The sequence below is a fragment of the Neolamprologus brichardi genome, chromosome 16, assembly GCF_056152115.1.
Source record: "Neolamprologus brichardi isolate AB-2024 chromosome 16, ASM5615211v1, whole genome shotgun sequence".
Lineage (NCBI taxonomy): Eukaryota > Metazoa > Chordata > Actinopteri > Cichliformes > Cichlidae > Neolamprologus > Neolamprologus brichardi.
Genome location: NC_142119.1, coordinates 1,268,883 through 1,296,837, shown reverse-complemented (window position 1 = coordinate 1,296,837; position 27,955 = coordinate 1,268,883). Strand labels below are relative to the sequence as shown.

The 27,955-nt window shown below is 40.3% G+C and overlaps 2 protein-coding genes across 2 annotated transcripts in view; both read left to right on the top strand.

Annotated features, from left to right (window-relative positions):
• Positions 1 to 43: 43 nt before the first annotated feature.
• On the top strand, positions 44 to 9,984 carry LOC102796198 (arginine and glutamate-rich protein 1-A). The gene is made up of 4 exons (XM_006803761.3): positions 44 to 583; positions 3,441 to 3,666; positions 7,219 to 7,302; positions 8,701 to 9,984. The coding sequence occupies exons 1-4, from the start codon at positions 252 to 254 to the stop codon at positions 8,863 to 8,865; spliced, it is 807 nt and encodes a 268-aa protein (XP_006803824.1). The 5' UTR covers positions 44 to 251; the 3' UTR covers positions 8,866 to 9,984.
• A 5,011-nt stretch (positions 9,985 to 14,995) lies between these two features.
• The window catches only part of efnb2a (ephrin-B2a), a 28,111-nt gene continuing 15,151 nt past the window's right edge, over positions 14,996 to 27,955 (top strand). The window contains exons 1-3 of the mRNA XM_035913372.2: positions 14,996 to 15,103; positions 15,288 to 15,839; positions 27,071 to 27,354. Of these exons, the coding sequence (XP_035769265.1) occupies positions 15,727 to 15,839; positions 27,071 to 27,354 (397 nt within the window). The 5' untranslated portion in view covers positions 14,996 to 15,103; positions 15,288 to 15,726. The remainder of the gene's footprint in view (positions 15,104 to 15,287; positions 15,840 to 27,070; positions 27,355 to 27,955) is intronic.

Genomic DNA, 27,955 nt, shown 5'->3' with positions numbered 1-27,955 from the left:
AAGAGTGACGGAAAATCCCGAAGACCGCGGTGCCTGCTGGGAAAACTCATCAAACCGCCATCTTTCCATAAAGCGAGTTAGTAGGGCAAAACAACAGCTAGTTTGAAGGGTTATTTCTCCAAAATTAACCCGCTGGAGCAGCGCAACATCAGCTGTTCGTGTGAATAAGAAGCTTAAAGAGGAGCGGGCGGAGTGGAGGGCCTGATTCGGTACATATATCAGCCGTAGAATCCAGCAGTCCGCGGGGCACCATGGGCCGCTCTCGGAGCCGCAGCTCGTCCCGGTCCAAGCACTCCAAAAGCAGCAAGCACAGTAAGAAACGGAGCCGGTCCCGGTCGCGATCTCGAGACAGGGAGCGCTCCAAGAAACGCTCCAAGTCCCGAGAGTCGAAGAGGAACCGGCGCAGAGAATCCCGGTCCCGATCCCGGTCCAACACAGCGTCGTCCCGCAGAGAGAGAGCAGCCTCACCGCCGGAGCGCATCGACATCTTCGGCCGGACACTGAGCAAGAGGAACGCGCTTGATGAGAAGCAAAGGAAGGAGGAGGAGGAGAGGAAGGCGGAGATGGAGCGGCAGAGGAAGATGTGGGTATATTTAATACAGAAACCGGCACGTAAACTGTTACATAACGATACTGAACCCCAGCCCGTGTTCGGCTACAAGCTAAGCTAAATGCTAGGCTAGCTGCGGTCATTTGCATGGCGATCGTTAGCTCTCTGAGCTAGTTGGCTAACGCTAACAGGCTGCACAGGCCGCAGCGCCTGTCAGAGGAAAGCTTACCTGTTCAGGTGGATCACACTATTAGTTCTACCGTCATTAATTCAGATAAACATAACTATAAACTCGTATTTTAAGCACCATGATAGATTTGTGAGATTGTTCTCGCTGACCTGCAGTTTTCACTTTGGAAAAAAACAAACAAAAAAAACCCCACATCGTGCTGGTAAAGTTGAACTAACGAAGTAATGCATGTTGGATTCTCTTTTAACGTTTAAATATGTCGAATGAGTGGCTATTGGTGTGCAGATCTGTCAGTTAATCCTGCAGTCATGAACTTCCTGCAGCAGGCAGAGATTTGACTCTCTGACCTGCACTGAAGGTCAGATCAGTAGTGATGTTGATGCTTCAGGAGGTGCTGATGCTCAGTTACCGACGTGCCTAATGTTTCCATGCTGAGTGAAGAGAAAGCGATCTGTGTGGGTTTAGCTCCAGGTTCTCCACAGACATCAGGGCATCAATTTCAGTGCATAGATTCTTGAAAATCCTGCATTTAGAATGAGGATAAATCTGGCACAGTTAGAGTAATCTAATAACATTGAGCCCAATATTAAACCAGAGCTGATGGTGTACTGACAACACCTGGAGTGCTCACTAATGAATGCATACATACAAATGCAAATAAATAAATAAAGGACACTGAAAGGACAAACAGCAGTGGAGTTGATGTAAATCCAGAAGAGCGAGGAGCTTCACAGCCTCGTGTAAATAAAACAAAATCCCCACAATCTGCTCTAACTCTTATAGATGAGTCACTTTATTTTCTTTTAAAGCAAAGATGCTCAGAAAAAAGTTTAAAGGCAAATTTAAAAATACTGTTCATACAATAATAAAGTTCCAGCAGTGGGGCTTTTAACTTTCCCCTCACAGGTGTATTTTGGGGTTGAATTGTTCTTGATGATGCTCTTGCATGATTTCTATGTTGAATGAGTGTTTTTCCTCCAATAAGCACTTTGATTTCTCCTCTGGAGAGATAATTGTATTAACATATAAACTAGAGAGCGAGACATTCAGTGAAAACCTCTTGATTTATTGAATATTAACTTTACTCATTGATTATTTTATCTCACTTCAGCTGTAGCTGTACTAGTAATGAGTGTTTTTGTAGACACAAACAGCTGGACAGCTGTAGCTCTGGGCATGTGGAGAGAATGTGTTTCTCTTATAGAGAATAAATGCACAGATGTTGATGCCTCCAGTTAAAACCATCTGGATTGTTTATTATTAGTTAAGGCGGGTTTCTGATTTTTATTTGTATTTTTTTGTGAGGGATTATATACAGGCATCTGCACAGGGACTCAAACCAGAAACCTTCGATTTACAGTTTGGCTCATGGTGTTAGCAGGTATGCAGGTGCTGATTCCTGCTGTTCTTCAAACTCTCATACAGCTGCTACATCTCCATTGAAGCAGCTGGCCATCTTTTCTTTGGTCAAACACTCAGTACAAATACTGCTATAATCAGTAGTTCACAGTTGCAGTAGAAGCGAAATAAAAAACTAAAAACATCAACTGAAACCAAACTCAGTAAATGTCTCACCCTGTAGTCCACATGTGAACACAATGGTCCACTGAGAGGAAAAATCAAAGTTTTCATTAGTGAAAAAACAGCTCTTCTTCATGTCATTAGTCTGCTCGATTAATGCAGTACTCCCGCAAAAGTAAGTAATACAACTTGTTGAATTTAACAAACACAAATGTGAGTGAAAAGTGGATACTTGGCTTTAACAGGAAGGCCTATTTTAAAGTCAAATTCTATTGATATTTAAAACTTATTTGGTTTAAACAGGATGCAGAGAGGATCAGGACGCACTGAACAACCACAAAACCTGCTGCAACAGCTAAACATCACAAACTGACTTAAACACACAATTTCAGATTTTAATGAAGCAGCTGTGACCGTAAATACATCCATGTTGACTGCAGCTTTTCAGGTGTGTGTCTGTGTGTGTGAGAGCCTCCAGGTAATATAACACACAGCCCACACCTGGCTTCCTGTCTGTCTGTCCCGCCCCCTTTCTCCTGCTGCCTAACAGCCACAGGGCCCATTAACCAGGCATACAAATGTAAATATAAAGGATGCTGGGCAGGGCTGGGTCCAGTTTCTGGTTTCCAGAGCCTGACAGAGTGAAACCAGATCCCTGAGAGGGTGGAGAGTGTGTGCCTGTGTGTGTTTACATCGCTACTAATAAGTTCCTGTTCACACAAAAAGAACAGTTTAAAGAAAAGATAAACAGGAGGGCAGGTGACCTCCATCTAAATTCCACAAAACACTCAGAAAAACAGTCTAAATTGCGCCCAATCTCACATTTGAAATTAAAAATGTCCTCATTGTTGAATTATGTATATTTAAGAGCTGTTTAAAGCAGTTTAGTAAATTCTTAAATATCCATTTACACAATAGCCTTTCTGTTGTTTTTTTTTTTTTTTTTTACCTGATCAGCTGTGTTGTAATATTGGGTTTGGTATGGCTTGTGAAAACCATTCTCAGGTATGATGAATTAAAAACTGGTTGGTTAGCATTGGGTAAATACAGACTAAGCTGTTATACTGAGATTTTTCAAAGCGGTTTGGTGTGGTTTATTTGATTAGCAATTAAATAGTCCTCCGTTTTAAAAGCGAAACATGAATTAGCGACATGCTAACCTTTTGTTCTTTCCTTTAGCCGGCAGCAGGAGATTGAGGAGAAGCTGATCGAGGAGGAGACGGCGCGGCGAGTTGAGGAGCTCGTGGCCAAACGTGTGGAGGAGGAGCTCGAGAAGCGGAAAGACGAGATTGAGCGGGAAGTGCTGCGACGCGTCGAGGAGGCGAAGCGCATCATGGAGCGGCAGCTGCTGGAGGAGCTGGAGCGACAGCGGCAAGCCGAGCTGGCGGCACAGAAGGCCAGAGAGGTAACGCTCGGTCGTTTGGAACGCAGCCCCTCCCTTACCCCTACACCACCCCGTACCCGAACCCCTTCAGCTCCCTTCACCTCTCAGTTTCCCACTCTGACTGGGTCTTTGGTCTTTTATTTTAACTGCTTAAAGTGTAACCCAGCCATGGCACAAGTTTCACACAGTTGGATGCAGCCGTGGTGAAGGGAAGTGGCAGCTTTCAGAATAAAAGGAAAAGGGATCAATATAATATATATTATATCAATATATCCAAGGGTATAATGAATGTTCTTCATTGGTGTAAACTACTGAAGTAATAATAACAGCAGTGACGAGAATAATAACGAAATTCCTGTCATTCACCTTTTTTTGCAGTAGTTGCATTTCAGCTCAGTGTGGGAGTTTTTCAGGCTGTTAGCTTAGTTTCTCTTTTCATTAGTCAGTGAGTGGACCTCTCACAGTGAAAAACCATCCAATGGGTTTTAAATCGAAACAAACTACCACGTTACCTCAACTCTCCAGCTGTTTATCAAAAAAATTCACTTATTCCTGAAATCATGGGTAAGGTGATATGTTTTTACACATTCGAGTAGTTGAAAAATAATGTTGTTTATGTGTTTATTTCTTATATAGTTTATCTTGTGTCTACCCTGAGTTTGGTTGGATGTAACGTGCTACAGTTAAAAGGTTAAAAGTTGACATTTTATTTCTGTTTAAAAAAATTTATAATTTAAAAGAGATTAGAGGATAGCACTGCATTTCTAACTTGCTGGTGAAAGTTTTGCCATGGCAGGTTTCAAAACAATATTCATTTCTTTTCTGGTTTACTCAAATTTCTTAGTATGTGTATTTAAGGTATATATATATATATATATTTTCTTTTAAATTTAAAGATTAAATTTTACTAACTATATTGCTGCCTGTCAGTGGTTATTTTAGGGTTTCTTTTGTTTTTTAAGGCTTTTTAAAAACATAAAAAATATACTATGCAATTATTACAAGTCTGACATTGTAACTGCCATTATTAGGGTGGATTTTTTTTTTTCTTTCCCGGGCCCCAAAACAAATTCTTCTGAATCTAACAATCAAAACTGTGATATAAAATATTCAAGGTGAAAACAAAACTTATAGAGGCAGTTACATAAGTCCTGTCTCACTGCTGGAATATTTATTAAATTGAAAGTTTTTTTTCTTCCGTCTTTTATCAGAATAAGTGAACGTAAGATTTACAGACGTCCTATCTGCGAATCTTACGTTCAATTATTATCAGGGAAATCTTCAGTGGTGTGAAACATCTGTTATTTAACTTGTTTCTGTGCATAGTCAAGGTATAGACCATGACTTTTTAATGAGTGGAAGAGAACTTCTGGATTATTCATTTAATCAGCCAGGGATCTGAAGTGATTTAGTTATTCATTTTAAAAAAAAGCCCACAGGTTTCTAATTGAATAATGAATAGCTGATTTGTTTGAATACAGGTAATTAGTCTTTTGAATTCAGTATTTCACAGTGCAGTTTTTATTTATTTATATTATGTAATCTTTAGCTCTACAGATGTTTTTGTTAATTTAAGTGTGAGTATTTTTATTCCAAATGTTACCTTGTTGAGGTGTTTGTCATTGTATTGCACTTTAGGCTATTAGGCTAGGCTGTGTTTAACTTCATTTAGCTGATAAAGCTGGATTTTTTCCAACTCTTGGGATTAAGTGTATTATTTTAATACATACGGACTTATTTTAAATTACCTGAACTTAACTTGTCTTAACTTATCTGAACTTACCTCAAGTTAACTTATCCAAAGCTTAACTTCTAGAACATAGCTGAGCTGAGCTTATTGCAACTTACTGCACAGTAACTTACTTTTACTCATTATACTTGATAATAATTTGTGTGAAACTACTTGAACTTAAGTTCAGATTAGTTAAATTAGCTTTAATTCTTAACTTAGCATAAGATGAGTTTAGATAGTTTCAGCTTATTAGTTGGAGCTTATCTTGACTTAGGCTAAACTAATCATTTCAGGTATCTGAACCACTACATGGTTGTTACTATATAAACATACTAATTGTTTTGGTTGTTTTAGTTTGGTACTTGTGTGACATTGTTTGGTTCATTTGGTATTCCTGCTCATGTTTTAACTATCAAAATGTTTTTGCTTTAAAACCTGATTTGTGCTGTGAATTTGTTGAATTTTGGAAGGTAATAATCAGATTAATGTCGTTAGTCTTCAGTTGGTGATAGCCTGTATACCTGATGAAGGTCAGGTGGACAAAAACATTGTAATTTAATTTGTTTTCCAGCAAAAAGTGAGAGTTCGCACAGGAAAGATGCTAGGACATCTGCTAAGTAAGGTCTTCTGGGGTCTTGCCTTTAACTTTATTCAAACTGATTTCTGTTCAGATGCTTAGTCGCCCTAAAGGTTCCTTTTTAAACTAAGAATAAACAACCCTGGGCACTATTAAGAAAAATGGCGTTTGTTTACATCACAGTATTGTGAATGAGCGGTCCAGCTAAAGTGCAGTGACCACTGACTCGGGACTAATAGGCTAAGAAATGTACCCCCCAACTCTTTGTTTACCCTCAGGACTGCTAGGAAGAAAGGTCAGCGATGTGTAGAAATGTTCATCACGTCTGTTTTAATCCACCTCACCTGCTCTTTAACTCTTTGGGGGAGGGGAACATTACAGGGACGCTTCATTTCCTGTTTCCTGTCCTGACAGGTTAATCCCCTCTCACCTGTGTCACCTGTTGATGATTTTTGTGGAGCTTTTCGAACAAAATGTGTTGATTTATTTTTGTGCTGACAACTTGCTTCTCCTGTAGGCTCAGTTTGGAAATGTGTTTGTGCTGTTTTTTGTTAATTTTTTGGAAACACCACCTTCCTAACTAGCATTGACCTGCAACCTTTCAGCTCAGCCGTGACCCGCGTCCTGTACTGTAAGTGTACCGTGGGCGGGTCCACTTCGAACACACACTCTCTCTCACACACACACACACACACGTACACTTACATACTTGCACAAACACACACCTGCACACAAACACAGACAAACATCTTTGTACTGCACTCCTTCACCGCGGCTGCAGGCTAAGCCGTAAACTGATCAGTAATAAAGAGGAATGGCGCCGTATGGCAGAAACCCCCATATCTACCTACCCACACCAGGAGCGCTCCTGTCTCTGCAGGGGCCACACAGTCGGGACGAGACAGTAAATATTCAACCGTTTAACGCTTTCACCAGTTGTGTAGGTACACAGGAAAATGGTATACGTGCATTGGTGAGCCAAAACTATTCCCTCCTTTATTTTTCTCTTGCTTATAAACATGTTAAAAAGCAGCAGCAGCTTTGATTGTCTGTCTTTTTTATATATCTGTCTTCTATTGATGAGTGTAATCATGCAGCACTAGGTGTGTGTTAGTCTTTAATTTTTCTCTAGGCAGCATTAGAGGGATTTTTAAAAATGTGTGAGAGGCTGAACAAACTTGTCGTGAGTGTGTGAGTGAGCGTGTGCGTGCGTGCCTTTTGTGGCCTGTTCGTGCGCTAACATATCACCGTGTTGCTTGTTTAGGAAGAAGAAAAATCGAAGCGGGAGGAGCTGGAAAAAATCCTGGAGGAGAATAACCGCAAGATCGCAGAGGCTCAGGCCAAACTGGTACGCCAAACGGACACACAACTTTCTGTCGTTAGCATCCACTGAGCAGTGTGTTCTCACCATCAGCAGTAATTTTACATTATCAACACATAAAAGTTAACGCAACTTAAAGATAAGGCAAACTGTTTAGTTTACTCATTTAGGGTTTGTGAATAAATGTTTGATTATCGTGATGGATCTACTCTTATTCAGAGAAAGATCTCTTTGAGTTAAAATACAAAAATTTCCAATTTGTCGCCAACATGCAAATTATGCAATTTGGAAAAACGTTTAACGTTCTAATTATGCTAACAAGAAAATGGGCTTTCTTTGGCCACGATACTCATTCAAAAACCCCCCAGAAAAGTGTATGTTCTAGAAATCCTTGCACTGTTGAGTCGTTGCATATTTACATGCAAGAACATAGTTTAAACATTATTTGGTTTTGATGAAGGGACCCCAGGTCAGAAAGAGGTCTAGTGGTTAATTCAAAGACTGAAGTTGGATTGAAAAATTGGATTGATTTGAGAAACTGACATTCATCAGCTTTTAATGTCATGACTACATCTTTAATCCAAAAATCAGGACGGATTAAGACCTTAAGGCTTTTTGCTGTGACGTTACTGGGTATGGCAACACTCTGCTGGCAGGAAACAGCGTCTACGCAGTGGCTTTGAGTTGATGGTTATCATCCATGGAAACGGATCTGCAAATAAGTGGGACAGGGAAAAAAATAAATTCTGCAGAGTTTTGTTTATTTGAATCAGGGTCAAACTATAGAAAACCAGCGTTCCTGTAATACTTCAAAAACCAAAATGAATGTTTAAGAAGAAAAAAAATAGGACCAATCAAAATGGTGTATTGTGGGTTTTTTTATTTTGCTTTTACAAGGGAGCCGTAGAACAAGTTACACAGTACAATAATGCTTCTGTGATGGTGACGAGAAAGAAATCTAATTACATAGTCTAAAAGTAAAATCACGTGTTGTCTTAATCTGTCGTATTTACTATTTAAATTGAATGGAATGGATTTTAACAACTCAATCTAACGAGTACGTGTTTATTGTTTAATAAAATTTCTACAGAATTAATTTTATTGTTTAAGTGTAATAGAAAAATAAATAAATAATCAGCTAAATCTAACAGAATAACTTTTATTGCCTAAATTTAATGAAGTAATTTTACTGCTACTTACTTGTACTATCTGTTAGTATGTTAGTATGGGGGGAAAAAATACAAACACCTGTTGTAGTTCCTTCAGCAGCAATATTCTGGGAAACACGGCACATTTAAGGAGCTTCATTTACTTGGATTTACTTGATTTTTATGTCCAATGTTTTGTTTTTTGGATAAGCCGGTATGTGTAATCATGGCCCTGCGTGACCCCGCCCCTGATTCCTTTTTTGTGTCTGTCCCGCAGGCTGAGGATCAGTTGCGTATTGTGGAAGAGCAGAGAAAGATCCACGAGGAGCGCATGAAGCTGGAGCAGGACCGGCAGAAGCAGCAGAAGGAGGAGCAGAAAATCATCCTCGGCAAGGGCAAGTCCAGGCCCAAGCTCTCCTTCACCCTGAAGGCCACAGAATAAGACTGCTCCCCCTTCGTCCGCAGGTCATCCCCCTCCCCCATCCAGCTCCTTTCTCCTCCTCCTCCGCATCATTCAGGCCCACTCCTCCTCCTCCTCTGTGGAACGCTCGCTTCGTTTTGGAAGTGCTGAAAGAAGGGGGGGCGCAACCAGCGTGTTAACTCGCTCCCTCCCAGCTTTGAAGAGGAGGCAGCTCTTCACCCTAGGACCATCGCCCCCTCCTCATCCTCACCCTGCTGCACAGATGACTCTTGTGCTTCTGGGTTTTATTTTTTGTTTGTTTTTTTGTTTTTTTTTTAGAAAACTTGAACTTTTTTTGATGTAGATGCTCTAACGTGTCCCTCGCCCTGCCACCCGGTTAAGTCTTAACTCTCGTGCTCTTCTTACGGCCTGAAAGGCAGACCTGATAGGCAACTGACTCTGTCTAGCTCGGCTCATGTGCAGCATGGGAGTCGGCCTGTGGGTTTCCTGTTTGCAGACTCTGTGGTTACCAAATCACAGACTTTAAAAAAGCACAGCAAACTTCCCGTCCAGCTCGCCCTCCATTTTAAAAATCCTGCTCCTCTTCTTCTGTGGCTCTGCTTCAGCTCCGCCTGCCGCGTGCATTTTGGCTTTTAAATGTTGTCCTGGGAGGAACAATTTAAAAAAAAAAAAGAAATAGAAATGAGGTGAACCCGCCGCTCGACTCCCAGACTGCCCATGATCGAACTGCCGGAACCTCCTGCAGGAAACTGAGGAGAGATGGCGTTTTCCTGTCTGATGTAATATCATGTGCCGCCTCTCCCTCCTCACTCCGAGTTAAAGATAAAAATGTGTAGGAGACAAAAAGCCACAGTCTGTGTTCTGTCCCTCAGTCATGTGCTAGTAAATTAACGGGCGAGGTAAGTGTTGATTCGTAGAGGACTGATTCGCACAAGTTCAGGTAAGACGAGGATTGAGGTCAGCGCGAGCGTGGATGTGTTTTAAGTGTGTGTGAATGTGTGAGTGTGTGCATGTGGCTGACCTCAGGTGGGTATATAAAGACTTTGTTATGTTGTGGCATTTTGAATTTGTCATGTAATTTCCCCCCCCAATTGTCAAGGGACTGAACAGATCAATAAATCCATTGAATGCCTACACTGACCCGTGTGATGCTTTCCTGAGCTTCTATCTTATTTAATTCAGCCCTTCACAGTTTCATCTGTAATCAGGTAGCCCCATCAGTGACAAATTTTAATGGCGCTGTTGGCACCACTTTGGAAATTTATTTATTTTTTTCGCAGCGATCCATTTTCTCCTCTCGAGTCAATACATCACTGTCAGGTTAACCAAATCCCTGTAACAACATTGCCTAATTAGTTGGCAGCTGCAATTTGAGATTTTTCTGCAGCTGCTGGTTTGTTTCCAGCTCGTAACGGCAAGTGAGGTCGCTGCAAGCCGACCGTTCGCTAGATTACAGAGGATGACAAATGACCTCGGCAAACCCGCATTTCAATGCAGCTCAAACCCAACTCTAATGAATCCAATCGAAACTGTCAACCTGCGTTTGAGGGTGTAAGTGAAGCGGTGAGGGACGGTGATATTAATGTGGCGAGTTACTAAACTCGGGTCACCAGGCTGAGCTCTGCTAATCGGAGGAACAACCCAAAATGCTGCGGTCCATTTTAAAACGGGTAAACCCAAAGTGCTTTCTACTGAATGGAGATGGACCAGCAATATAAGCATAAAACCAAAGAGCAAAGCTTTATTTAAAATAAATTAAAAATAAAACAGCTGAAGGAAAAATGTAACCCAAAACTTGACAGTATATACAAGAACTACAGTTAAGACCACATTTTTCTTTATTTTACTCTAGAAATGTTTAATATATTTGGAAATGTTTGGATTTCATTTAGTGTCATAAAACCAGAAAAATGCCTGAACAATATAACATGCAAATAATAGATTAATAAAAACAATAAACAACAATACAATAAAAATAAAACTACTTTTTTTTTATGATGAATGTCAGTTTAAAGCTTTAATATAATACTAAAATAGGTTTTATTTATTTATCTTTAATTATTATGGCACAGGAAAGCTGGGAGACCGAAAGCATGGGGGTAGATGGCAAATAACCCGGAGCAGATTCCAACTGCTTATCCTGGTGAACCTACTTAAATGTTTAATATTTTTAACAAGAAGCACTGAGATTTCACAGGATAGAATAAACTTTTTCCGTGTTTAAGCTTAGTCTTGCTAGCTAACGCAAGCTGGAAAAAATGTTTGTTAGTAAATTATTTTTATATTATTTAATGAGTTTCAATTGTCTGGTTGGGTTTGGGCACTAAAGCTAATTACTTAGAAAAAGATGGTGGTTTGATTTTTTTTTTCTAAGTGAAATGTCAGATGATAGTTAGCTTTTGATAGCGTTCACTGTAGCTTAGCTAAAATGACCATTTTCCCTCCTTAAAAAAAAGAGATTCATTTTATTGCTGAAACAACTTTGTAATTCAGTTCTATATGGCATAAATGGTACTAAACAAAGAACGAAAAATTGCTAAATTAGCTTAGTGAACAGTAACCTAGCCGACCATAGTTGCCTCTATAAGGAGTTTTACCTGATTTTACGTAAATAATTTATTTATTATTTCCTTTGAGCCTGTCCTGGTGTTTGTTTTTTTTGGGTTTTTTTTTTTTTTTTTGGTTTTTAATGAGTACATGGGCTGTAATATTTATGTTCATTTTAATTTGGTTTATATGGCCGAGGATACTCTTTGGAAACAAATGTCGGCATTGGTTGCTATTTTCTAAATAACTTGGCTAGGTTAGCTAGTAATAGCTGTAGCTATAGCCTAATTTTTTTCCCGCACTTTAAAAGTCCTGCTTCTGTGTTTTTCTTTTTTCTTTTTCCCCAAAAAGAATAAAAATAAACGTTTTAAAGAAATTAGCACCAGTAGCTTAAGATGGCCTAGATTAGCTAAATTATTATTGAAACTTTACGTTGGGAGTTCATTTGTTTCAGTTTACCTCCTTTCAAACTAATAAAGCTCAAATCACAAGTCAGCCTGAGAATTAAATATGTAGGTTTAGTTTTAAATTAGTATTTTTTTTAAATGTTGAGGTTATGGACAATTACATTGACTTGCTGTTTATTTACACATGTTATGCAGTTTGAATTATTTTAGCATGGTCAATGCACATTACATATATTTTGACAATAAGCTGTTCATTTCTCAAAGTAAATCTGAAACTAGAAAAGGTGCCGTGAGTGTAAATGTCAGAGGTAAATAACTGCTGTGTTTAAACATGTAAACCACCTTCAGACCTCACCCAAGTGTCTGCAGACAGAACAAAGCAGCGCCATTAGGGCTCCACGGCTTTTATAGAGGCACTAAATAAAATTATTAAAACATGAATGGATGAAAGCTTAATTTAAGCCTTGAGTTTAAATGTAATAATATTTACAGAGCGGTGAGAATAGCTCATATGATTCAAACCGAAACCAAGCCTGCAGGTGCAGGTTACAACTTACTTTGTTATTTTTGTTAATGCTCTCCAAGCGGTGCACAGAACCGGAGCTAAATAAAATATTGGTTCATTTATTCGTACTGTGACTTCCTGCCGGAGTCAGGCGGTCCCTCTGAGTCTGGAGCCACACGTCGGTGAGACTGTCACAGAAGCTGCGGGAACATCCACCGCCCGACCCGGGTGCCCGGCGGACCCACAGCCCGCGGCGGTGCGCTCCTCTGCGGGCTGAGTGCTGCTGCGTGTCCCGCTACAGCTGACCGGAGCCCGGACCTGCTGGATAAAGTTTAGGGAGTAAAAACACAACTGAGTCTTAGTAGAGTTCCTTAAAACACAGTGAAACGCGAGAGTTTTTAAACGACAGTGTGTTTTTGGATAAGAGACACGTCCCGCACTGTTTCCTTTTACCTGGAATGAACTTATTTCCTCTTCCTCCTCACCTGTCTGCAAGAAAGTAAAGGTGTGCAAGAAAAAAAGGTGTTTTTTTTTGTAAATGAAGTTAACTTGAATTTCTCTTAAACGAACTTACACGAAACTTAAAACCACTTTTATTTCCACAAACTTGAATGAAATTAAGTTTCCACGCAACTCCCTACATCTTTTAACGCTGCTGAAAAAAACACAGAGGCGAGTTGAAATCCTGTGCAGACTGGCCTCCTGTTTCTAAGTGTCAGACAGTCACAGGTAAGTGCGTGTGTGTGTTTTACGCTTGTTTTGGCTGATCTTTGCGCACAGACGCTTTCGTGCCCCGACGGCTTCGGGAAGAGCTTTTAAGACTGGCAGAAGCTTCCTCTGTCCTGATTCAAACAGAAACAATTAGAAACATCAATAAAAACAAATAGTGGGGATTAAAGGCTGCTCGTGAGGACTTTCAGGTGAGAAAAGGATGATATAGATATATTTTTTGCTGTGGGTTTGTCACAGACTAGAGGTGCAACAGCAATAATACAGTAAAGCATATTTAGAGTTGTGCCCATCCGCCATCTAAATTCAATTAAAGTGAAGCTCTGACAATAAACATCCAGCTCCGAGTGCAGCTCTGTGTGTTGATTCCGGGCCGGCAGAGGAGAGGGGAGGACGGAGGGGACTCCTCAATTATCTCCCGGGTGAAGATCCGCAAAACAAACACCCGCAATCCACTTTAAAACCGCAGATAGCGTGAAGTGTGAGAGAGTGTGAAAACTTCACAGAGAGGAGTGCTCATTAAATTAGAAGCTGTTTACCAAAAGTCAGCAGGTGTGACTGTTTCATTTCAATAAACAGATAAAACAGTAATAATAATGTTTGTAGAGTTAATTGAACGAAGGCTGAGCATGTTTGACGGCTGGAAAATATTATTTATTACAGGAAAGGAGTCCTAGGACACAGCAGAACTAATTTGTATCCCCTGAAAATGTTTATTTAAAGGTGTGAATGTGTATAAATTTAATTTACTGGGCAACACACAGGCGGGAAATAATGTTTTTAGACGTAATTAAGCAAAGTCTGAGCATACTAAATATTTTTATTAAAGGGGGAAGTCCTAAAACAGAGAAATAAACTGGTTTGGCCTCTAAAGACGTTTCAAAAGGGTTAAATGTTTGTAATTTCAATAAAAGGGGAATAAACGGGTTTCGTTTTTAATATTTCAACCAACTGTGAGAATGTTAGAAGGCTTATTTTTTTAATCCTGTAAAACCTTTTTTTTTTTTCATAAAAGTGCGAATGTGTTTCATGTCAATATACAGGTATGAGATAAAATATAAAAAGTGCATTCGACAAAGTGTGGGCATGTTAACAGTCTGAAAATGTCTTCATTGAAACGTCATTCTGTGCCTTTAAAAAACGTTTTTAAAGGTGTGAACGTGTTTAATGACAGCTCAGAGTGAACATGCAGGTCATGACTCGTGTTAATCAGTCTGAGTTTCTAGAAAAGTGGAAAACATTTATTAAAGGGCAAAAAAACTGGAACATAGAAAAACTCCCTTTTAACCTTTAAGAGTGTTTAAATTCCTCCTTTAAATTCATTAAACTCTGTCCCGAGTTACTCCTTTTTAATTAAAACTATATATTTTATCTTTTTTTTTTCTTTTTAAACTTTAATTTAGAAGTAAGATAAACCTAAATCTTTTTCTTCGGCTGTCTCTGGTGCAGATTTTCCGCTAGTGGGCGCTCTTGGCTTGCGGAAAAACTCGACGTGCTGAGTTCGAGTGTGGGTGAGTGTGTATGTGTGCGCTCCTGCAGCAAACACACACACAGTCCCGTGTACGAGCCTGATGGGAGCAAATGTTTTCATGATGTTTCTTATGCAATAAACGCGCTGCGGAGTAAAAACGCACTTTATTTACATGGACTCCGGTGCGCTGCGTAAACCTTTAAAAAGGTGAGATGAGGAGCTTTACGCTCGCACTCCCTCGTTTTTCGGTTTATTCCTGATGCTAAAATGTGGGTGAATTTGCACGGACTCTGGCTGGACTGTGAGTCGGTGGGTTTTCGGCTCCCATTTCTGCGCACAGTCGCCCCTCTGAACTGAACCAGTTGCCCTCTTTGAGTGACAGCCCGGCTCCAATTGACTTCCCCAGCCAAACGAGGACCAATCAGCGGCCACTGGGGGCGGGGCCTGTGCTCAGCAAATATTCCCAGTAGCCGTCCTTTGCAGTTACTTTCCATCCAGGTTTCGGAGCAGCCGCTGAGGCTTCATCCTCCCTGCGCGCTTTGGTTTATTTTGCGGGAGGACGGATCTGCAGGATTGCGCCGCAGCAGCAGCAACACTTTGGTGTGTGTGTATGTGTGTGTTTATATCCGTGAATGTGTGCGTTTTTTGGAGGGGTGTATAGTATGAGAAGTTCCATCCCAGCTCCTTTTATTTCTTTCATTCTCACATGTGATCATTTTCTTCATTTTGACCACCCGACCTCATTGTTTCGCCCTCCTCATTTCTCTGCTGCTGTCACCCACAGTTTGTTGCTCACCAGCTGAAAGAAAGAGGGAATATCTCACCACCACCAACAACAGCCACCACCAACCACCACCACCAACCATCTCTCCTTTTCTGTGCTGCTGCTGGATTTTGCTGGACTATAACGCAGAGGGATTTATATTGGTATTGATTTGCTCTCTGATGGGATGTATTCCAGCCTTTACGCGCTGAGCGGGGAGAATACAAACGCACTGTGCGCCGAATGAACTGCTGCCGTTTGGTTTTTGGTGCATCTGGAGATGCTCTGATCGGGGTTTGTGGTCCGTGCGCATCCCCTCTGGATCGGGATATAAGCTGAAAACACTTTCCTCAGCCCTCTCTGTCTCTCTGGAGCCTTTTTTGTTGTTGTTGTTGTTTATTTTTCCCCCTTCTCCTCCCAGTGTGGACGTTTGGCTGGTTTGAAGGCGCACAGGCTCACCATGGGGGACTCGATGTGGAGATATTATTTTGGAGTTTTGTTTATTGCCTTGAAAGTGGACCTGTGCCGGGCGCTCATCCTGGAGTCCATCTACTGGAACACAACAAACACCAAGTAAGTGCCGCTCGGAAACCCCCCCAGACGTAGTAGTAGTAGTAATAATAATAATAATAATGATAATAATTAAATAAAAATTATAATAGTAATAACTAGACTGAAATCCATCCCATGAGCGCGCAGAGGAGCGGAACAAAGAGCTTCGGATTTTAATCCTGGGCTGTTATTCTCAGGGTCATTTTTACTGGGTTTCTGTCTCGAGTCGTGCGAGAAAAGCTGGGTTTTTTCGGAGTTAACCCTTCGTGTCAGCTCGCCTTCGAGCTTCACGTTAATGGTTGGTTAGAAAATAGCCCGCTGGTGTGCTCCCGCACTCCTCCGGCGCGGTTTCTCAGAGGTTAAACTCTGATCCGTGTCAGATTTGCGGCTTGTCGGGGCGTCTTTACGCGCAGCGTTCGGCTCGGGCCCGCTCGGCCGTGAGTCACGGCGGCGTGTTTGGGGCAGATTTCTGCGGCTGAAGTGAAATTTTCACGCGTTGCTGTGATAATAATCTGCTGCCACGCGTGTTTGTGGCGACAGGGGAGAGGACAGGAGCTGTTTCAGTGGCTGAAATGTTAATGTTTCGTTTTAGCGAGAAGCGGGGAGTCTCCGCGGGGTCAGCCGGGACGCTCCGCCGGGCCTCAGATGCTCTGCTGCGGGTTGTGTGTGTGTGGGAGAGTGCGTGTGGGGGGTAAATATAAAACAGTGAATTCAACCCCCTGAGCAATGAGGTGGATTTTTAGTTTGTGGGGTAAATGTGTTTAGGACGTGAAAAGTTTTTCTGGAAGTTGGAGATAACCGGCGGCAACGCAAACGCTTCCAGCCGCTCCTCGCTGCTGCCAGACGGACAGAAAAGGCCTCAGAGGGGTTGAACTCTGCTCTGGTGAATATTCAGAGAGGCGGTTAAACTCTTTTAATGGAAATTAAAAATAAAAAATAAAAGAGGAGAGAGGGGAGGTGGTACTCCTGCGTGCAGCCCGGCGGGGGGCGCCCCTCTTTGTGGCCGTTTGGTCACGGGCGAACTCCTGCAGCCAAAAGGCTCCAGAGCGGGAACGTTTTCTGGTTGGTGGTCGCACTAGAACAGGTGTAAGTCATGGAAATGTGCGCCTTTAACCTGACTGGTGCTGTGTTCCTTTGTGACGCAGAAAATCAGCGCAATTTCAGAAAAGACGCGCAAAAAATGCACTTTAAAAAAAAAATATTAAGGCGAGTGTTGGTGCAGGGCGCAGTTTAGATGCTGGTTTAGTCTGGACCTTTAGAGGCTAATCTTGATCAAAAATATTATCTTATGTGTGTGCGCACAATAATTTAGTTTCTTTTTTATTTATCTTCGGGTTATTTCAGAGATTGCTGTGATTAATCTTTAAATTAAATTTTTAAGTATTTGAAGTTTGCACACCTGAGACAGTGTTTAGTAAAAATACTTTCAGTTCAGTTTTATTTATGTAGTTATTTTAAAAAGACGTAGGAGCACCCTCACCTGCAGGAACTGTATCAGTTTGTTTTATTTATTTATTTTTCTTATTATTTTTAAAATGTCAGTTTTTATGACATTTGACTGAAAATGTCAAAAGTTTCCTTCTAAAAACTCCCTGATTTGGATCTAGATTAGCTCTGGAAGATCATCACGTCTAAGTTAAACTCAGTTCTTCAGATTTTTATGCAGACCTTTAAGAATAATCCTGCTGATAAGCAGACAAACAGGAGGGGAGGGAGAAAGCAAAAGTATTCCTGTGTCTGAGTGGAGAGGTCAGAGGTCACACAATGATCTCATTGGCTGATTTTTCTTTTTCTTTCTTTTTTTGGTAGTTTTTAAACTCTCCGTCTTTTGCTTGGGTTGAATAACACCCTGAAAGTCCTTAGTGTCTTCATCAGCAGGTCGGAGCTCCCCCTGCCTCCTCTTCCTCCTCTTTGACTATTCAACTGAGGATGGATGTTGGAAATCTGAAGGATTAAGCCTCATTGTTGTAGCTTTACTACTTTACTGCCCTCAAAAAACAACACCAAAAAAACCCCCAAAAAACAAGAGAATGACCCCCTCCTCCTCACCACCCCCTCCTCCTTCGTGTGGTAATCCATTTTGTAGTTGGGAGGGAGAAACAAAAGCGAGGCCTGCTTTACATGGTTTTATGTAAAAGAAGCGCTCCCTCTCCTCCTCTGCACTTCATTAAGAGATTAGACAGCAGCCCCCGAAGGCCCTTTGTGACCGGGCAGCGACAGGGGCACCTCTCGGGGTCCTTTTGTGAATGTGGAGGGATGCAGGGAGGGACGGAGGGAGGGGGCGCAGAGATGCAGAAACCTCCTGAATGAGTGACGAGGAGTCCGTGTTTTTGTGTCTATGAGGCCGTGATGGCGTGGCACATTAAACCCAGCTCGCCCTGCTCCATGTGCAGCTAGGGTTTATGTTCAGTTTATGGTGAATAAATACATTTAACCTAACTTTTACAAAAAGCCAACACAGCACACAAAAACATATGAAAGCAGCACATTGTCTTATTCTTCAGATTTTTTGACTTTTTACCTTAAAACAGACTCCCTTTGCGCATTGCCTGTTCCCTTTTAAATAATCTTAGCAAATTCAGCTCTTCATAGCTAACTGATCCTCGCTAACAAGTTTAAGGAAAACATTTTTCAAGTCTTTTGTTAGAGCAACTGAAATATAACTATACTACAGTAGATAATAATAAAAAAAAATGTTAGTAGTAGTATTTTTGCTAACTTATTTTATCCTTAACTGATCCTAAATAACACAACTGATTTATGGCAAACTGAACCATGATAATTCAAAGATTAGCAAACCTTGCTGATCCTAGTTAACTGATCCTGGCTAACTTAGCTGGTCCAAGGCAGCTGATACCAGTCAACTTAACCTCTTCTAGCTAACTTAACCTATTTTAGCTAACTTAAGTAATTTTAGCTAACTTCAGTTATCCTAAACCTAGCTTATCCTAGCTAACTTAACCTATTTTAGCTAACTTAAGTAATTTTAGCTAACTTCAGTTATCCTAAACCTAGCTTATCCTAGCTAACTTAACCTATTTTAGCTAACTTAAGTCATTTTAGCTAACTTCAGTTATCCTAAACCTAGCTTATCCTAGCTAACTTAATCTGTCCTAGCTAACTGATACTAGCTAAGATAGCCAGTTTTAATTAAATGATCTTGGCTAACTTAACAGATCCTAGATAACTGAAATACTAGCAAACTTAACTGAGTGAGGCAAACCTAGCTGATCCTAGGTAACTTAACCAGTCCAGGCTAACTGATACTGTCTGGTAAGCTAATTGAGATGACTAAAGTTAGTGTTACTTCCTTGAGGGCAGTGGTGTAAAATAATTCATGTTTTATTTGTCATTAGTTATGTTAGTTGGTTAAGTGTTAGAGGTGTTTAATAAAACCACGAATGATTACATATACAGTATAACTAAAAATAAAATGCATGTGTTTGATGAATATTCAGTTTTTAAGACAGAAAATAAATAAATACTGGCCTGACATATTTACAGAGGAGGTTTATGTGTTGCCTCAACGCTGTTTGTCAGAGAAACAGATGCTCAACCAATCACAATTACGGCAGCTATAAATCAATGTTATTCCAGTGTCAGTGTCAGCATACTGGCTGGGTTCCTCTGCGTTTTAACGCCAACCCAATGTTTATTTAGCATTTCAGTCTCAGGCATAAAGATGATTCAGATGAAAAGTTGGAGAAGCAGTTCGTGATTGCCTCTATATAATGAAAGAACAGGGAGAGAAGAAGAAGACGAAAATCTCTCTGGGTGATTACGGTGGTTATGTTTAGCTGCCTCGGGTCAGATGAAAGATACGAGGCCACCACGTCTCGTCCGACAGAGGGCGAATAACCCTCGCTGCAGCTAAACATCCAGCTCCCCTCGCCGTTTGCTCATGACTTAAGGGCCGCAGGAAGAGGTCAGCGGCTCCATTTGGTCACACAAATCCACCAGAAAGTCTGAAAATAGAGAGAGTGGAGTGTTTGTTTTTCTTCTTCTACCATTGGGCTCCTTTTGTCACCCTGCCCTCCACAAACACTAAAAACACTTAGAAGATAAACGAGAAAACAGATGTAAGCCTTTGAAGACTCACTCAGGTGTCGCCTACCTGTGAGCCTGATTTATGTCACTTTCATCACAGCAAAGTTACACCTTTAAAAATCTTGAACTCCTTTTTGCTGCTGTAGAGATGAACCCCGTCTGTCCTCGCCTCCTCTCTGCGCCTTCACAGAGGCCCCGTGAGGCCCGGGGTCTCCGTCCAGCTCCTCTCCCTGTGATTTTCTGCCTGTTCACTAACAGTTGTTGGGGAAAAACTTTTAATAGTTGAGTATTTTAACAGTTAAGTGTGTGAAGTAGTAAAAAAGTTGGCAGTTTGTCGCAACAGAAGTGTAAAGTAAACTAAAAGTGTGTCGGGGAGGAGTGAAAGTCATTAATTTATGCCTTATGTGCATATTTTTAAACCAACTCCATTCTGATTTTGTACTGATTTACATAGATTTAATGAATTTTAACATTTAAGTGCCTCAAACAATAGAAACTGCAAAAGCTCTGACACATAAATGAAAGAAATCCTTTTCAGCTCAATGTCTTCAGTGTGATTTTGTTGAACTAAATATAAAATATGCAAGTGTTATTTTTCTTCCCGCTGTTTTAAAAACCCACCTTGTCCACCTACATGTTTGTGGTTTATTGTTTTGTGTTATTTCTTTTTTACCTACGCTTTACTCCAATCTGACTGTGTATCCAGGAACAAAAGAAAAGTTGGCTCTTTGACTTTGATCTTTTTTTTTTCTGAATATGAATTTGTAAAGCTGTATGTGTGATAGTAATGATTATTGCTGTATGGATTAGAATTTTTGATTATTTTATTTAAACCGGTTTCTCCGGGCAGGTTTTGTTGCCCCGTAGGAAACTTTTACTGTCGTTTAACGGCTTCCTAACACCGTCGGTCCTTTTACACACAGCAAGTATTTGACTTTAACAGGTTTAAATTGTTGGTGTGAGGGTGACACAAAGCTTTTCTGTAAACTTTGAAAAATTACTGACAGAAATCTAGCTGCTTTTTGCTGAATAATCAAACAAATAAATGTAAATATAGAAGTTTTCCCACAGTTTTCTGGAGGGTTAAAGGCTGAGACGTTGTGTTTCAGTGGCGTAGGCAGTGTTGGGATGTTTATTTTTAGATTTTTATTTTCATTTTACCAGGAAGTCGCAGTAAGATTAACAGACAGAGACGGAGCCAAGTTAGTAGTGTTATGAACTCCATTACACGCCCTTCAAGGACTTTTCTTTTGTTCTTTGCACTTTTAAATTCACGTAACTCCTCTGACAGCTTCAGCTTACTATGAAAATTCAGATTTCCACAAAGAAAACATGAAGACATTGTTCTCTTAAATAATTTCACTATGAACATCCCAGCATTCACTTGTTTACAGACAAGTCAGTTAATAGAGGATCTAATCAGCTCATTTGTTTACAATAAAATGTATGTAAAATTCAAAATGTGCTCCAGTGGTGCAAAACTGGGAACTCCTGTTTTATTATGAATCCGATATGAAAAATCAGTCATTTGAGTCACAGGGACATTTTTCTTTTGATCAGTTTCAGTTTTTCTTGTCAAACTCGTGTAAAGTGCGTTTAGAGTGATTCCTGAGAAGCACGGTTATTGTTCAGTTCCTGTTCATGGGTTCAGCAGCTACGTGTAAGGATTTTCAGGTGTCTGACTTCTTTTAGTTCATCTTTTAATTTTGGCTGTTGTCTGATGCTTTAACATGTTTTCTCCACTGCTTCATGACCGAAGTGCTGTAGTTTGTTGTGCTCCAGTACATCCCCAACACAGGAAAATACTGCATTTTTACTACAGTACGTTTTTCTGAGAGATTTTCACACACAAACATGTGAAGATCATTAAGTACAGCATATAACAATGAGGGCATTAGTGATCTGACAGAAAATTGGCACGTTAAGGGCTCTTACCACAGCGTTTTTCACAGTTTCAAACATTTTAATGAATCGTAACTAAAATTCGTTGATTCGATAAATCATAATCGAAGTCGTCATTAGTTGCAGTTTCAAATCCTGTTTTTAAAACGAATACGTAAGTGGGAAAAATGCAGTCATGTCATCATCTGTGTTTTAGTACTTTACCAGATGTTTTTGAGATTATACCTACATGTTTTTACTGCCGTAACATGTTGAATGCGTGGTGTTTTGAGGCAAGTTTATTACAGTTTCATACTCAAAATGCTAGTTAGACATATTTGAAAAATAAGATTTTTGCACACAGACTGAAGGGAGAAAACAACATTTGGATTAGTGATTTTACAGTAAATTGTTTACTTTAATGTGCTTTTGATGACATTTTTCAGAGTTTTCAACCCTTTAATGAACCATAAAATCCAGTTTTGTTTTTTATGGGTTAATGTGAGATAATAATCTAGTCATAGCTTCATGTATCTTTTAATACTTTAACGTGTTATTCTGGATAATAGTTCTCTGCTTTTACTTACGTAACATGTTGAATTCAAGGCTTTCACTCTGCGTTAACAGTACTTAGCTTCTCCCTCCCGTCATAGAAAAGGCATTTCTGTTTTTACTCCGTGTCAGTGACTAAAATGGAGGCAGTAGATTAAAACACACTTTACATAACACATTTCCAATTGATTAAATGACATAAACTAAAATAACGTGAAGTAAAGGTCCTGTTTAACCACCCTGGTCAAAAAGAAACAGACTCGTTTAACATCATGTGACTTTTTACTGCAGAAAAAACAGCAGTCCATTAAAGGTCAAAGGTCATCTTTTTAATGAGGAAATCAGCACCCGATAAGCTGGTAAACATGTTGTGGAAGTTCTTTTCTTTTATTCTGAAGAATGCGTGCCAGAATACTCTGGGCTCTTTTGGTTCAGGAATATTTATGATGGGGGGGGGGGTCACTAAAGACGGGGTGAGGGGCCTTATAGCACGGTGGGGGTCAAATGCATTTACGATCATGAGGTGGAGGGGCAGGCTTGTATTTGTGTGTCCCCATTTGGCAGCGTCATCAGCCTCTCTGTATTCGGCCTTACCTGCCCACCGGGGGGCCAGGTATCCGGTAACACCGTGTTGTTGTCCTTTTGTGTTTCTTTTTCAGCCCCTTTTAAGCAGCTACTGCTTTTCTTTTTTGCTGAACTCTCTCTTTATGAGCACTTCAGCTGAAATATGATGGATGGTTGTGTTTTTACCTCCGGCTAACGCATAAAGTGGTGACAAGAATCCCGCTGGACTGAAAATGACTCAAGTTTCTCGTTAACTCACTGTAGGCATTACATTTGTTGATGGCGTGTTTAAGAGAGAAAGTAAGATTAATTATTTGCGTTTTTGTCCTTTAATTATTATTTTATTTTGGGATATAGTTCTGTGAGTACATGCATGTAACTGTAATTTTTTTTATTTTTTTTTACAGATTAAGGGAAATAAAAGCAACGTAACAGCAATGCCACCTCCAAAATTCAAACTAGGCTTTTGTAAAACATAAAAAATATAAAACCTTCCTGATGTCAAAGGTCATTTTAGATAAAAAGATTCACTTTACTGTCACTTTACTGTGGCAAATAAAAGCATCAGATAATGTCTGTTACATGGACTGTAATATGCTCTTTTGACAATTGCTGGGTTCTGTTTTTATTTTGTTGTCTTAAACAGGATTGCTTGTGATTTTTAAAACTGTACAGTAGCCCTGGGTGTTGCTATTTGTTTAAATTATGGGGCTGAAGTCATACTAAAGTGGGTGTTTGAGGCATAAAGGGAGGAGCCGGCGAGGTCTAATAACTGCTTAATGTTGGCGTTGCAGTGTATTCATGTGGCTCTTAAATATCTGAGTCATGCTTGATTTCTTGCTAGTAGCTAGCTTCCTGTAGAGATAGCACTGATGGCAGCAGAGCAGGAGTTCCTACACCCTGCTTGATAATATTGTTACACAGGTTCTGATCAAATTTGCTATCAGAAAAACATCGAAATCATTAACTCGCTTCATCCGTGTATGTGTGTTCAGGAGACGTGTGCCTGTGTGCGGCAAAACGCACGTTTTTAAAATATTTTATGTGAATTTAAAGTCGTGTTTCAGGTTTGTAGCTAGAATCAGGGTGGGTTTAATCTGATTTAGCATAAAGGAGGTTTAATTGTTGTTTTTGAAGCCTTGATTTTGATCTTCTGGCCATCATTATCTGCCTTAAATTATGCCCTGTTAACGGGGAGCTTTTGTGCTCTCAGATACATACAAAACAACCGTGTCCGTGCCTTTCAGCTGCTAACGTCACTGCAGCTCTTTAATAAATCCTAAAGTCGGTTTTCCACGGGTGCAGGCCTGTTAGTAAATCTGCCCTAAAGTGAGCACATGCATGCCTGCCTGCTTTTACCCCTGTACAAACACACATGCCCACTTGCACGCATGAATGAACACTTCCAGTCACACACACATATACACGTCCATGTTTTTAAAGTGCACAGCTCCACAGTATTTGTGTTCGAGTGAAGCCCCGAGGCTCTTCAGAGGACCTTCCCTCCCTCCACATCCACACACGAGATGATGATGCCAGATGGTGCTGCATGTCTGTCTGTCCATCACTGTACACTGTATCTTCACAGAGTGTGTCTCTGGAGGGGGGCGGGGGGCATAAAAAATATTCGCTCGGCCTAGTTATCCACTGCATGTGTGTGCGCTTGTACTGGAAGCGGGGAAGATGATGCAGAGGAATAATGTACGTGTGTCTGCATGTGGACGTTTCAAAGACAAAGAGCGATAGAGACAGGCAGAAAGCAGCCACTATATATGATATGACATACTGTATGTATGTCATGATTATAGTGCTCTTTTTAACAGCAGATATCTTTCAAGCCTTGACAGATTTGCATATTTCTATATTTTTTTTAAGCCTAAGAGAAAAGATGTCATTCTCCATACGTCACCCAGGCTGAACATGTTTTATTACCAGCAGTCTCATGGAAATTCGTGAACTAGTCATGAACTCTAAATTACTGAATAACGTTTCTGGACACAGATATTACGGGTTTTTCATGTTGCTGATCACAGTTATTGTTCTTTCTAGTCTGAAATGTTCCTGATTGGTGTTTGTGTACATTAAATTAATATTTTCCCTGTTCAAAAGGCAAAAGAAGTCCACATTCAGAGACAGAGAGGATGTGGCTCACACCCGAGACCATGTTTTTAGTCCCGGATGTTGTTTTAGCATGAAAAACAGGGAAAATCGATTACGTTTTCGTGACTACAGGACTTTACGAGAACTGTTCATTGCTGTGGCAAAGATCATGGAAAGTTGTGTGGAAGTACATTTTTGTTTTTTAAAATTGTTTTTTTCCCACTTAAACGTGATGGCTAACAGACCAAAGTTGCAGGATTAAAGCGTATAATAAAGCGTAGAAGTCGCGGAGGATGGAAAAAACAGCTCGGCTATAACGATTCGTTTTGATGATGCTCCTTTTTGCATTACAAGATTGAAAGTCATATTTATGCGCATTAGACAATTTAATAATATTTGCAATAGAGAAAGGAACCAGTATAGTTATGAGAAAAAAAACAGAGCCATTAAACACGTATTCCTGTGTAAAATATGTTAATTATGAATCAGGTCTCCTGTGTAAAGGTTCTGCAGCTGCCCTGCGGTGCCTGTCTTTGTAGTCAGCTTTAAAGAAAAACCCCCAAAAAACTGTGAAATCCTGGAGCTCAGAGGACTGTTTCCCATCTCAGTGATTCAGAAATGAGCCGACCCTTCAGGCAGAGGTCAGAGTTCACTCAGAGATGTTTACTGTAAATATGTATGAAGGGATGCAGGTTTGTGAGGGGAAAAACATGATGAGGAACGTTAACAAAGAAATTTCTCAAATAAATATTGTTTTTAAAATCTTTTTGTTAATAATTTATTGATAGTTTAGGGTTAAGAATTATTAAATTATTACCGTGTCCGTTACAGTATTGGTACTTTATCCAAACCCAATAATTTTTTTTATCCCACCTTTACTTTATTGCTATATACCATTATCACCATCCCAACTCTACCGTTTTGCTGTTTCATGCTACATTTTCTTTATTGTTATTTTATACCATGTGTGCCTTAAATTATTTTATTCCATCTTCAACAAAAGCAAAATAAAGATGCCGTAAATGATCAAGTAGCTTTTGTATCATTTATTTATTTTTTTGATAGGAACTGTGCATAATGGTCAAAAATAAAAGAATTTAAGAAGGAAACTTGCTGCACTTACACCCTTAGTGTAAAATACAAAATACATTAGAGAGACGTATTATATACATGACAAGCAGAGAATACATGTAATGAGTCATGTCAAGTAAGACTCTGTTCAGCTCCATTTCTTTGGGGTAAAGACCCATTTTCCTGGTCGTAAACCCAGCGCACATTTCATTATTTGCTTTGCCTTCGTGTGTGTTTACGTGCACCGGTATTTGCAGCACACCGTAAAAAGCCTCCGTGGTGTCCGTGGTTAACGCTCCAAATTGTGTTCGAGCGTGGGGGAAAATTTGTTTAGCAGATAAATACGAGGCTTCACCTCTGAGTGTGTGTGTGTGTGTGTGTGTGTGTGTGTGTCTGAGTGTGTGTGTGTGTGTGTGTGTGTGTCTGAGTGTGTGTGTGTGTGTGTGTGTGTGTGTCTGAGTGTGTGTGTGTGTCTGTGTGTGTGTGTGTGTGTGTGTAGTCACTGGAATGCTGCAGGGGCTCTCCTCACTCGGAGACTAAATGACAACATTATTTTACTTTGGGAAGAAATTTAGGGAAATTCAGCTGCACCCCTCCAGGCGCTCTGCCTCTCTGTGACAGTATTGTTGTGGATTTGCTGAAACTCCGAGATGAGCTTTTACTTTTTTTTTTTTTTTTTTAATTTCCTGTTTTGTATTCCAGCGATGTTCCACCATTTTCTCAACCGTGCCGCCTTCTCCTCATTTATCCAGTTAATTATTCGCTCTTTCCAGAAAAGCTCAGTGATTTTTATCTGCAGATACTGGGGTCACTTTGTACCACACACACACACACACACACACATTCCTTCATTATCCTTCATCATCCAAAATTAATGGACACAATCAGTAATTACCACATCAATTATTAAACCGACTTTTCTTTTTTTTTTTGTGAGTATGGAGAGGCTCAATGGCAAACACTCCAATCCACAGTGCATAATGAATGACTCCTCATCAGTTCTTCGGTGCCTCACTAACAACCCTCTCTCCTTTCAGATTCGTGCCAGGCCAAGGCGTGGTATTATACCCCCAGATTGGGGATAAGTTGGACATTGTGTGCCCACGTGTGGACGGCGGGGTTGGCGAGGGTGTGGAGTACTACAAGGTGTACATGGTGCCCAGAGAGCAGCTGGAGAGCTGCACCATCACCAAGGCCGACACGCCGCTGCTCAACTGCGTCAAGCCCGACCAGGACGTCAAGTTTACCCTGAAGTTTCAGGAGTTCAGCCCCAACCTGTGGGGACTGGAGTTCTTCAGGGGAAGAGACTACTACATCATCTGTAAGTATCCATTGAGTCAGGAGGGTAGATTATAGCTTACATAAATCAAAGGGGGAATTAACCTTAAACAGATATATACCTTAAATTTCAGAGTCTAGTTTGATCTCTGTAGATTCTTCAAATTCAGCGCAAAGACGGTGAAGAAGACTGTGGCTGATTGGTCCCAAACAGCCAATCATGTTGTTGCACAGTACAGGTTCATGAAATTGTATCAAGGCTTATAGTTTGCAACATCAAAGGTGTGGCAGTTTTTCATTTCCATGTTACTCGTTAGATAATCACCTCTGGCTCAAAATCATCAACATGCTAGTTGCCAAAATGTTAATGTTTAAGCTTGAATCCAGTCAGTGATGATGTTGTTCGTTTTTATACACAGTCAGCAAACTTTTTAAGTCTGGGTTACCATAGAGTTAAACCTGTGGCTTTATCCTCATTCATTTTAATTGGGGTTTTAAAATAACTGCCCTGAGGTGTTGCCAAGATGGCCATCGAAACAGAAATGCTTCCAGGAGAAGTTAGGGAAAATCCAAAGTTCCAAGAAATATCCAACTATTAAATAAACATATTGGATCCGTTTAAATTTAAAGTTGGGTGTTGTTTC

What these genes read in the sequence shown, in the direction of transcription:
- LOC102796198 (XM_006803761.3), top strand. Translation starts at nt 252, where the DNA reads ATGGGCCGCTCTCGGAGCCGCAGCTCGTCCCGGTCCAAGCACTCCAAA. An exon ending in ATGGAGCGGCAGAGGAAGAT is followed by an intron (nt 584 to 3,440) that starts GTGGGTATATTT and finishes TCTTTCCTTTAG; the next exon opens with CCGGCAGCAGGAGATTGAGG. An exon ending in CAGAGGCTCAGGCCAAACTG is followed by an intron (nt 7,303 to 8,700) that starts GTACGCCAAACG and finishes TCTGTCCCGCAG; the next exon opens with GCTGAGGATCAGTTGCGTAT.